Source organism: Cucumis sativus, chromosome 6 (genome assembly GCF_000004075.3).
Source record: "Cucumis sativus cultivar 9930 chromosome 6, Cucumber_9930_V3, whole genome shotgun sequence".
NCBI lineage: Eukaryota > Viridiplantae > Streptophyta > Magnoliopsida > Cucurbitales > Cucurbitaceae > Cucumis > Cucumis sativus.
This window is the reverse complement of record NC_026660.2, coordinates 4,377,791-4,390,282: the sequence shown is the minus strand read 5'-3', so window position 1 is coordinate 4,390,282 and position 12,492 is coordinate 4,377,791. Positions and strand designations below refer to the sequence as shown.

Here is a 12,492-nt window from a genome sequence, read left to right as displayed (position 1 = left end):
CTTTTTTAAAAATCTTACATGTGTCTCTAAATCATAGGTTTTACAACATGTGCAACTTTGATTACTAAAACTTCTAATCACACAAATAGGGTAACATGGTTTGAGTGACATTTTTCCCATGCATGAGAAGTGAATTTTATTGTAGCGAAATTAGACTAACCTTTTCTAATATCATTTAAATCATGGATTGGACCATAATTTTTTTAAGCAATAATTTTTTTTGAAGGCAATGAATTCTATCTTGTTTGGATATATAAAGGTGAGGTGTGGTGGCAAACTGCGACAGTTGAGAATCATTAATTTTGATGGCATTGGTATTTAATTATAATAATAATAATAATACACTATACCTTTTAAAGCATTGGTGCTTTATTGAAAAAATAATAAATAACATTACACGTGGGCTATTTACATATTTACATATATATATACATATATATATAGTACTACCCTAATTTAAATTTAAATGAAAAATCATATCTATTTAGAATTCTGTGGTGGGCCTATTAAATTAATCAAAAACAAAAATCTAACAACGTGCCATTTGTTAAGTGAAAGGACAATATATTAAAATTTTGTCCTTATTACATTACCTTCATTTGTTCATCACATTAATGAGTAATGAGCAATCATGTCTTATGAGAAAAATCAAATAAAAATGTTTGTCCCACCAATCTCAAGAAAATAGAGCTCAATTTGTCCACTAGTTCACTTTATTGTGTCATTAGTTATAAAGTTAAAAAAATTGATGGCTTATTTTATTTGAGAATTTTAATTTTTTTTCTTAAATTACTTTTTACAATTTGTTGTAAAAAATGTAATATTTATTTGGTAACACTCGAAAAGTAATTTTTTAATAGAATTCGAAATAAAAATCACTAATGCTTTTGGAAAACATACTAGTAATAGGGGGAAAATAGAGACAATTGAAAGAAGGTGACAAAAAATAAAATGAAAGTGAAAGTAAGGGCACAAAAGTAATATTTAAACCTAAAAATAATAAATTGGTAGATAACATACTATAATTATTATTATTACTGTTGTGGATGAATTTTAGCATATACAAGAAAAGTTCATATGAAACTAAGAGAGAGCTCGAGAGGGACACCCACAAGAAAGACCTCAAACAACTCCATAGAATTCATGAGGTGGGCTCAAGAGGAGCCTAAGAGAGAGCTTAAGAGAACATATGGGATAACCTAAGTGAGTCTAGTGAGAGCTTGATGGTCCATGGGAGAGCCTAAGAAAACTTAGTGTGGTAGCTCAATAGTTTTATAATGTGAGGCTAAGCAAGCCTTAGTGAGAGCTCGATGGACCAATGAGGGGAGTCTAAACAAGCTTAGAAGAGAGCTTAAGAACGTGTAGGGGACAACTCAATGGGACCTACGAGGTAGGATCGAAGAAGCTCCAATGAACCTAGAAGAGAACTTAAGAGGAGAACTCATGGAGAAAGCTAAGGCATCTAAATGGGATCCATGAGGTAAGTTCAAGAGAAGATCAAAAGAAGCCTTAGAAGAGCACCAATGGAAACCAAATAAAAAATTTTTTAACTTGGCTTGGGGGTCAGAGTGTGTGGTTAGACTTCTTGTCCACGTTTACCTTCTTTTGTTTTGCAGGCACTCGAGCGAATCTCCTCGTAAAAAGAAAATTCTATGGTGGATCCAATTTTTTTGGCATCAACTTTTTTTTTTTTGCTAAATTTAAAGTTGATTTTATAAATCATCTTCATGTTACGTGAAATCTACTAAATGAAAGGTAATTTGAAAAGTGAACCTTATCTGATTAAATTTTTTATTGTGCTATTTGTGTTCTGTAATCCTAATGGAGCCAACATTCTCTTTATAATTAGCAAATATTATTCATTCAATGAGCTAAAAGTGATCGATATGATTGTATATATTTGACAATTACATAAGACTCGCTAGTTTTTTAGATACTTTTAAACAAATTTTCAATTAAGAAATCATCACAATTATTGTTTCTGTTATTGATTGACCCTGAAACGTTAACCATAATAGTAAAGGTAACAAGACAACGATACAAGACAATGCATAATAAACAACTTCAAAGGGTAATCAAATTAAGCTTGCAAACTATCCAAATAAACGTGATAAAAAAGGTAATCTAATTGCATTTGCAATCAAGATCTATAATGATTAGTAGATCAACAAAAACTTATTAAAAGTGTGTTTGGTAGTGCTTTTGAGATGGTCAAAATCATTTTTTTCTCTCGTCAAAATCTTTATTTTTTTTCTCGCCAAAATCATTTTTGCTTCAAAGGATAATGTTTGACCTAAACTAAAATTGATTTTAGAAAAATATAAAATCATTTCGATTTTTTGTTTAGCCTATCAAAATAGTTATCTAATTTATTTTTACTTAAAATATTGTTGATTAATCATTAATGATTTTTTAAATTCTAAATATCGTAATAAAAGATATGAGAAATGTTTGATATTAACAAACGAAAATGTATAATCTCATTTTTTACTAACATTTTTACATTTTCATAAATTTAAAATGGAGAGAGGAAGGATGAGTTTATATTTTTATTATGTTCATAGAACACAAAAAGAAAAAGGAAAAAAAGAAAAATAATATCGATGGAGATCAACATTTTAATAAATATTTACATAATTCCATATCGAATTGGATAAAAAAGTGATTAAATATTTCCCGCTCAAACAAATCCCTAATTCTGTTGTCTTCTACAATTAGTTAATCATAGAAGCTTTGCTTCTATTAATGGCCACAATGCACAAACACAAATGCTCTTCAACATCTTCAACTCGCTTTCTAATCTTCACATTGTTCTTCTTCACCTCATCCATCGCCACCCCCACTCCAAATTTATCCTCCTTCTTCCTTCCCCCAAACAACCGCACCATCGCCTTCCCATTATCCACCGCGTCCCCCAGCCGTACCACCAGTCTACTCGTCGTCTCCAACTCTCTCTTCAGTATATAACTCCCCTTCGCCGCCGCCTCCAGTTTTTCTCCTACTTTCTCAAGACCCCCATTTCGAAGCATCTCATGACGGAGAAGCTTTCTCCCGAAAACTCCTGGACCTCCATCTGCTGCCTTTACTAAGTCTGTCAGAGTGCGAGTTGTAATAGCGTTCAATCCACAGGTAATTCCATCGATGATTTTCATCCATCTCATTTTTCTCGCTACCTTCTTCCTCGTGCAGTTTAGTCGATGAGAAATCGCCGTGTAATCGTCGTGGATTAACGCGAAATCGCGTTTTTCCAGATCGGAAAATGGCGGTCTCAATGCGAGAACGTTAGAGGCGATCGATTCAACCGTCTCTGACGAAAAACATTTCTCGATCGAATCGAGCGATTCTTGAATGCAGCGGGATGTAGATCGAGTTAATTTGAAGTTCGAGAGAAGACGAGTGCAGAGATTTGAAGCTTTGGCACTGAGATTGAAGTAATCGGTGAACAGACCTTTAAGCTCCGGCAACATCAGAATAAACGAGGATTCGAGAATTGAAGGAGCGGGTTCTAACTGACCAGGCTGCAACAAGATTGTTTCCGAGAATCTCCAGCAGCAATCAACGGCGGTTGAGGCGGAGGAGGGCGGCGATTCAGGATTTATGAAGAATTCAGCGAAGGATTGGGTCCTCAATGTACAAAGGTATTCGTCATCAACATTGAAGCTTTTTTTGTGCTTCTTTCTGATAATTTCTTGTTCTAAGAATGATTGAGAAAGTTTGGTAGTATTAATGATTTTTGAAGGGCTAAATTTTGTCCACATTATTGAAACTTGAGATGGGATCACAAGCCGATAATTGTGTGTATTTAGTATACAAAAAAAATGAAACTTGTTTATATATAATGGAATATCAACCTTGCAAGAAACAATAATGAAGCCCTTAAGCTTTTAATGTTGTTTTGTTAATTATGAATATTCATCATGATTCTATGTTTTTGGGGCTTCATTTTCATTTTTTATTTTCGAACTTTTTACTCTTCCACCTTCCCTAAATCTTAAATTTAGTCTCAAAACTCATTTTTAATATAACAATAAAAAAAATTATTAAATTAAAATTCAATAAATACAAAAGTATAAAGTCATTCGAGTTTTATTTAAGAGTAGTAAAAAATTAAATTATCTACATTTACAAACAAAACCAACAAATGACAAAATTCTATATATTATATTTTATTGAGTTTCTTTAACATTGTCTCGTATTTGATAGATTTTTAAATATAGCATAATAAATAAAAATATTTAAACAAAATATATGATAAGGTGCAAATAGTAATCTATCTTGATTTATTAAAATTCATGATAGATATTGAGATACTTTGTTATACTTGTAAATATTTTGATAAGATTTATTATTTAAAATAACTTTTTTGTTATTTTGAGAATAAATTTTGCTTAACTTTAGAATTGTATGAGAAAATTTTAATTTATATGGGATAATATTTGGTTGTGTATTCTAAAATATTTCACTACTCGTTGTATTCTAAAATATTTAATTTTATCAATGGCTACAAAAAGTTTTTATAAAACAAATGTCTACAAAAGTTGCAATAACTTTTTTCTTTATATATATATACACATAAAGTTTTTAGGTTGGAAAAATCTCCATGTTGTGTGAGTTTGAATTGCCCAAATTATGTAAAAATGAATTTGCAATAATCCACCATATGAAGTTCTTATTGTCAATAATCTAGTTCATAGAAGCACAATCTTTCGTGGACGAGAGGTTAACAAGTTTCACCTAGTAGTAGATTCTTTCTTTGACCCTTTTTTCAAATACAATTAATAATGGTATAGATGTATGTATGTATGTATGTATATATGTAATTAAATTCAAATAATGGTTATTTTGAAAGTTTTTAAGTATTATTTTTTGAAATGATAGTTTTATGTTGGGAGCAATTAAATTGAGAATTGAGAGAGATGTTCGTTGTTGAATCAACAAATATTAGGGAAATTAAATTTTGGCGAAGAAGCCTCCAGTTTTTGAGGGTGTTGATCAAATATTACTGCATAAGTTGGATTTCCTTTTGTAGTTTTGTGGTCACATCTTTTGTCTTTATTTATGTTGAATAACTTCATAAGCTTCACCCTTAAAAACAGAAACATAAAAGTGTTTCTAAATTCCATCTCTTACTTTCCTTCAACGAATTATGTTTGAATTATTGTAACTATAAATTTGCATCTACCATCCTTCAATTCATTTCCTTTTAATACATGACTTATTTCATATATATTACTGTAATTCAATTGTTAATGTTGTTTAGATATTAAGAGTTTCACGTTGAAAAAACCAATAAAACTCGAAAGATGAGCTACTATTAAAAAAATATATATGTAAAATAAATTAGGTTTTTATAATAATATAGTTTATATATAAATAATATGAACAAAGCAATAAGCTAAGCTGAGCCTTGTATTCTAGACATGGAGTATTTGATTACTTATACTCTAAGTCCTAATTTGAAATGTGGAATTTAGGAAGGAAGCAAAGGAGAGAGGGGGAAGAAGAATTTTGAAGTGTGTGGTTTGAATATGTATTATGTGTTAGGAAGGTTTCTAAGAGACTTCATAAGCTATTAGTAAAGTTTGGCCTAATTAAAGCAAAGTTGTACAAGGCATTTAATTATGACTATTAATTATGATTATTTAGTTGAAAACGACACACCCAAAACTAGACCTAATTATATATATATATATATAAAGTATCTGAGATGTAAAGAAAGAATAGTGAAGAGTGATGAAAGAAAATAAAAGTTGGGGTATTTCGAGATGAAGATTGTGTTGGTTGTTAATACAGTATGGTTGGGTGGGTTGTAGTCTATAGTCTTTTTCATTTATGTTTGAAGAACAAAAATGTCAAAACAAGAATGAGTACTAATTGAGGGCAGGATATCTTGATCTTCAATTTTAAACTATATTAATTAGTCTCATAGAACGATCATGAAAACTTCTTCCTTCTTTCTAATATCATTTTAAAATGTTCGACAAATTGTAAAATTGAAAATTCAAACCTTAGGACAAAATTATTATAAATACCGGTGGTGAAATGCATTTTTCGTCGTATATAGTTCATAACGTGTCGTATTAAGCGCTCCTCAATTCGTAATGTTTGAAAAAGAATTTTAAGTTGTCTTTGTTGTCTATACTCAACATTTAGTTGGCTTAGTAAAATGTTGGCATGATAATTAATGCGTTAATCCATCTTTTGTTTGTGGACATTTTCTTTTTATGTTTTTTTTCCTTCTAATCCCTTTGTTTCTTTGATAAACATCGTCTACGTTGTCACAATTGTCATCTAGCGCTTGTCAGAAAAACAAATAGATAGATTCGTCAATTTGGAACAATGAAAACTGTTTTAAATTTGAGAAACAAAGTTGTAACTTTGGAATGTGTAAATTAGAACTCTAGACTAATAATTATATTAATTTTGGTCCGTCTTCCTTTAAATTTCGTTTGATCAATATCGCATGGAACTTATAATTTTTATAAACCAATTAATTTAGATTATTCATCACAATTGTCCTCGAAAATCATCCGTACATTATTTTTTCAACATGTGTAGACTTCCTCAAATGTTGATTTTACAAATTGGTCGTGTAAAGTAAATTCCAGACTATTCTCATATAAATTTTGTGTAAGAAGCTAAAATTGATTAATATATAAATTTTAGGTGATATAATTATAAATTTTAATTACATTTACAAAATTTTAACCTCATGAGTAAAAAAAAAAAAGAAATTTACAAAATTCTTTACTTGTTCATTTAAGTTTATTTATTATTATTATTATTTTTGCCATCTAAAAGTTTAACGCCGATTTAAAGCAATTATTAGATAGAATATCAAACTAATAATTTAAACTTTATTAGTAATGAGGTCAGATTTTGGAATTTGATGTGCAAATATATATTTGTAATTTATTAAAAGTATTTATAGAAAAATGTTAGGCATGAAGGTTTAAATGTCTCTTTATTCCCCCTATTTTTGGTTTTGGTTTTATTGGAATATTGTATCTTTAGCATAACCATATATGTTTATTTTTAAAAATTAAATCAACAACGAACTAATTTTCATCTATAAGCAATGAGAGATGATGGTGGGGAAAGTTGAAAAGTTTGAATGATTAGAGGGTTATACCTCTGACTATTCTTTATTTGATGGGTTGAATCTAAATCGAATTCACTTTCGACTTATTGACTAAGATCCATGCATTAGACTATGGACTCGTGCTTATGTTTAAAATGTTAGGCTAGCTCAAGTTTATCTTAATCAATACTAGACCTACAGAGAGAGATAGAAGTAGATCAAAGCCTAAGTTGAATCAGTACGCTATTAAAGAACATTCATTTGTAGCATTCAACTATATCTAATGGTAGATTGATTTAGAATAGTAAAAAAAATGATTGTTTTTTAAAGCATAAAGAAGAAACAAGTATAAATAAGTGGAAATTAAGAAGTATTAAAATGGAAAATGTTATTATTTTAAGAGAACAAGAAAAAAAGGGGCATTTGGGTGATGGGCAGTGGAGGCCGGCCGTAGGTTTAGAGTTTCCCTAAACCCTCTAGAAACTTCGTAATACATTAAAATATAAATATATTCATTTTATTATAAAGCCCCTCATTCACCGGCAACCGGCTATTCCCGGTTCTATCTTCCTCCTTCACTTCCCTGCAACTTCTCACGCGCTCTCACTCCCCATCTTTCTCTCTTCCTCTCTGTTCCAAACCCAATGCTCTCTCGTCTCTCCCACTTCACACCCATCATCACAACAATAAACCACTAAACCTCCCCCTCTCTCAATTCCCCAAAACTCTTTCTTCCTCCACTAAATTCTACAACATTCCTACTCGACTTTCGAGAGAATCTCTCCTTTTTCCTTGCCTATTTTGACGTCCAACATGGCTTCATCCAAGCTCTTCCCTTCTTCCAATTCGCGAAATTCGGATCTATCTCGAGGTTCTTCTTCTTCTTCCTCCTCCTCTTCTGCTTCCCTTTTAAAACCCCAATTTCTCTCCAATCATTCGAGGAATTATGACACTCCATCTCGTAATCCACCACCCCATACAATGACCGTCGATGGCTTACTTCCTAATGCCTTCGATTCTAATCCCACTGAATCCTCTATTCTCTTAGATGCTCAGATTACTCTTGTTGATTCTCCTAACCCCTCTTCTCTTCACATCGATACAACCACCCCCACCACCACTAATTCCTCTGCCGTCATCGATAGTAATCACAATTCTTCCTCTGTTGCACCTCCCCCTAAAACTGTGGATGATGTGTGGAGGGAGATTGTTTCTGGTGAGAGGAAGGAATTGAAGGAGGAGGTTGCTAATGAGATCATAACCCTTGAGGATTTTCTTATGAAATCTGGAGCTGTGCCTGTTGAGGATGTTAAATTCCCTCAGACTGAGAGGCTCAGTGGTGGGATTTTTTCTTTTGATCCAATTCCTTCCACCACATTCCAGGCATTGGATAAGATTGAGGGATCCATTATTGGGTTTGCTAATGGGGTTGATTTGATTGGTAGTGGTGGAAGTGGGGGGAGAGGTAAAAGAGGTCGAGCTGCTTTGGAACCTTTAGATAAAGCTGCAGAGCAAAGACAGAGGAGGATGATCAAGAACAGGGAGTCTGCAGCAAGGTCTAGGGAACGGAAGCAGGTGATTGAATCTTCTCTTTCTAAATAATTTTCATTTCCCACTACTTGTTTGATTCTATATTTTGGTCTGCTAATGTGTTTGATGTCTACTTTTTGCTTTTTTGGTTTTGGGATATCAGGCTTATCAAGTGGAATTAGAGTCGTTAGCTGTGAGATTAGAAGAGGAGAATGAGCAACTTTTGAGGGAAAAGGTACTCCTTTTTTCTTTGGATATTCATTTATAGATATGAGAACGTCTTTCTGATGCAATTTTCTATGGATTTGGGATCTTTTTGTTAATGCTTGCATTCGTTTTAATCGCTTGTGGGATCAGAAAGTTGCTTGAGAATTTGTAAAGTCATGGAGAACCTCAAAGTGGGATTCCAATGCAGGTCGTGTCAGAGATTGCTTTTCTTCTTATGCAAGTTACAAGCTATACATTATTTTGATCCAGAGAGACCTTATAATATGTTGGACCCTTAGCTTTTCTTCCTCCATTTGATTCTTTCATTCCAAATGAACCAAAAGTAAACTTTGATGATGAAGGTCTACAAGACCACTTTCTCATTCTCGAACGTTGAGGCCAATAAGGAGCATATTCAAAAGAATTATAGGGTCATTTCGGAAAACCACATTATAGTTGAAGCACGATAAGCTTCTTCCCTAAAAGCCTTCAGACCTCCCTGAAGTCTCCTGATCAGTTCCACTCTAACCCCCTGTTCTTAGTTTCCAATATACTGTTATATAATTTTAATTCGTTGGTGCAATGATTTTCTGTCACGTTATTGAATCAAATAATTCATCATCCTTGCAGTTTATTGTTAAACAAAACTACTAAGTAATTTGAGTTACCTTGTGCATCTAACTACGATTGGGTGCATCAAACCTCTTTTCTTATGTTACCTCCAAGTTAGATCTTGAGCCATAACTTTGCTGCAATGCATAGTGAATAATCAATTGTTTGAATTGGACTAATGCTGGGTCATATGGATGAAAATTATTATTTGGAGTGGAGACTCGAGAGCATTCTTTGTTTGCTGTGTACTTGTGAGCCATAATTAAAGTATGATTAAAATTTGGTGATTTGTTAGTTTGATATGTAGGTAATGAACAGAAAAACTCTTATAATGTGTGCTGTTATTTCAAAGTTCTAGAGGACTGGACATAACCAATTTCTGAAAGGAGAGACGTGGATGAGTAGGATCCAACTTAGTATAGGCTAGGATTGGGAAGTAAAGATTTGCAGTCTCTGTTTAGGTTGTGCAAGTGAATGTTTGCATGAACCTTGGGGTTTGGACTACCGTTGAAATTTGCTCAACTTCACAACTGAGTGCTATATAAACCTTCACGAGTCAAAGGCCACCCAAACAATTTTATAACAAACTTATTTACTTTGTGTTTAGATTATTACTTCTAACATTTAATTCTTAATTGTGGCATAGCTTAGCTATAACTGTCATGTACACTCCTATTGAGATCAGAGGTTCAAATCTTCCTACCTTATTTGTTGTACTAAAAAAAGTCTTGCCTCCCTCTTTCATATTATTTTTATGGTTCTGTGCAGAGTGGTTGTAGAGTGACAATCTTGTAGCTATGTAAACAGAGCACTATTGTCTGTTTTCAGTTGTATTGATTATATAGTAGCATTTAAAGTTTCTCTCTTTTGCAGGCCGAGAGGACTAAAGAGAGGCTCAAGCAGGTATTGGTTTTAAATTCCGATCCTAATAACTATTATTGCTGTGTGCGTTGAGTATTATCTTTCAGTTCTCTTGTGCTGTCTTTCTTGTTTTCTTTTAGAAAAGGTAGAGTACTGTGAATTCTGGAATCTAGATGTCTTGTTAGAACAGTTGTAATTGATTTTCTTGCTCCACGTTGGTGAGAAATCTTTGATCAATATTTGAATTTCATCAACCTAATTGAAGTGTACTTTGCTGTTACCGAGGACGTCATTAAATTTAGTCCTCTTGGGTCTGGAATCAATTGAAGTTCATCAAATATTGGCTTATTGAATATTTGATTGCATTACATATAGTTGTAACGTGTTGGAAGTGACAAACAATTCTACATGGACAATCTCTATTCTCCATCGTCTAATGTTCTTTAGAATTGTATTTTTGTTAAAAAGAACTTTAGGGTTGCAAAATCAATGTTTTCTTTTGGCAACTGAAGATGTAAGTTATTGTAGTTCACTAGGTTCAATCCGAATGATGTCCATGTCGTTGATGTGAGTATTGGCAAGAATGTATTAAACCTAGTATTTCTTTCTCTTTGAGGTGTTCATTGACATATGTGCTCTTGATACGTTTGGAGTGACTTTTTGAATGTCTCTAAAAGCGTGTTCTTAAGTACACAAAGCGTTTTTAAGCATTTAGAAAACAACTTTATGCATATATTCACAAACCGGTTATTCATCAGTTTGCTCGACGTTTCAGTTTTCAGTCTAGGGGACTAAGTTTAAAGTTAAACTACATCACTCCATTTATTGCTGGTTTGATATATTTTTTTTCCTGGTGCAGCTAATGGACAAGGTGATTCCTGTGGTTGAAAAGCGACGACCCCAACGAGTGATTCGGCGAGTTAATTCCATGCAATGGTGAATTGTGCATCTTCCACGAGACAGGTACAGCCGATAGCGAAAGCAGTAGGGGTAAGAAGAAACAGAAAGAGAGAGATAGGCAATAGAGTATTTAACAGTTACTTAAAAACATATTCTTCGGTGATGAAAGGAAAAGTGCAGGGAATATAAACTACAATCCTTTTATCAAAGAACTGATTGGCAGAGACGACAACAACAGCAACAAGATACATGAAAAAACAGATGATTTATAGGTGTTATTACAACAAAGTGGATCAGAGCAAATAAAAGAAGGTAGAAACTTGAGATGCCCAACTTAGTCTCTGTCTCACATTTTTTTTTCTTATTTTCTAAATGCATGAGGGAGGAGTAAATAGAGGAAGAAGCTGAGTTCGAGTTTTAGAAATTTTATATGGTTTTGTTGGATAGTGGAAATCTAACAACATATGACAAAACTATTCCTTGTTTTGTTAATACATACTTGCTAGAATAGTGTTGGTGGGTGGTGGTAATAGAGGTATATATTATTTATTATTAGTTATTTCTACTTTTCCTCCAAGTTCTTACCTTTTTTTAAGCAGTTGGAGAATGCTTTGGGTACCTTTATATTTTCATTTAATATAAAGTAGTTGAATTAATATTTTTGAAAGATGTTTAAGTCCCAAGGTTAGAGCATATAATAATAGAATTACTCTTTTGTTCATTGATGTCTTAATTTCATGTTTTACCATACTGCCCCCTAACTTCATTTCATTATTTATTCTCATCCTTTAATTTTGTGATACATTTTCATTTTCTTAACCCCCAACATATATTTTACTATACTCAATTTCAAATGATAGTTTGGTTTTGTTGATCCTTTTTTGTTCTTTCTTTTTCTATTAAAAGAAAATTAATTCAATTTTTAAGTGGTAACTTGATTTTGATTTTTAAATATTGTTTTTATCAAGGTTCAATTATAAAAATAGTAGACAAAATCTCCTCTATATTTACTACGGGTTTCAATCTTTTTATTTAACTTTATTTAAATAAAACAGCCTAGATAAGTGCATGCTTAAATTATGCTATATAACTTTTATGATATATGTTTTAATTATATCACATCATTATCATATAGGTCTTGTTTATTTTAACCTTTAAAGTTTGAACTATGAAATTGTTAATTAGGAAACAATCAGTGAAAGCAAATACATAATGTGGTGATTAATTGAAAATTAGAGGTTGGATGTATCCACATAGGTATTCTTTTTTTAATATATATACATATATATATTTGATTACAA

The 12,492-nt window shown here is 32.1% G+C and overlaps 2 protein-coding genes across 2 annotated transcripts; one reads left to right on the top strand and one right to left on the bottom strand.

Annotated features, from left to right (window-relative positions):
* Positions 1–2,582: 2,582 nt before the first annotated feature.
* On the bottom strand, positions 2,583–3,859 carry LOC101214553 (UPF0496 protein At3g49070). Its single transcript, XM_011660088.2, has one exon. It carries the CDS (start codon positions 3,756–3,758, stop codon positions 2,715–2,717), a length of 1,044 nt encoding a protein of 347 aa, XP_011658390.1. The 5' UTR covers positions 3,759–3,859; the 3' UTR covers positions 2,583–2,714.
* Positions 3,860–7,629: 3,770 nt separating this feature from the next.
* LOC101223110 (G-box-binding factor 4) lies at positions 7,630–11,858 on the top strand. Its single transcript, XM_004140916.3, has 4 exons — positions 7,630–8,656; positions 8,775–8,846; positions 10,304–10,333; positions 11,151–11,858. Exons 1-4 carry the CDS (start codon positions 7,895–7,897, stop codon positions 11,229–11,231), a joined length of 945 nt encoding a protein of 314 aa, XP_004140964.1. The 5' UTR covers positions 7,630–7,894; the 3' UTR covers positions 11,232–11,858.
* Positions 11,859–12,492: the final 634 nt, after the last annotated feature.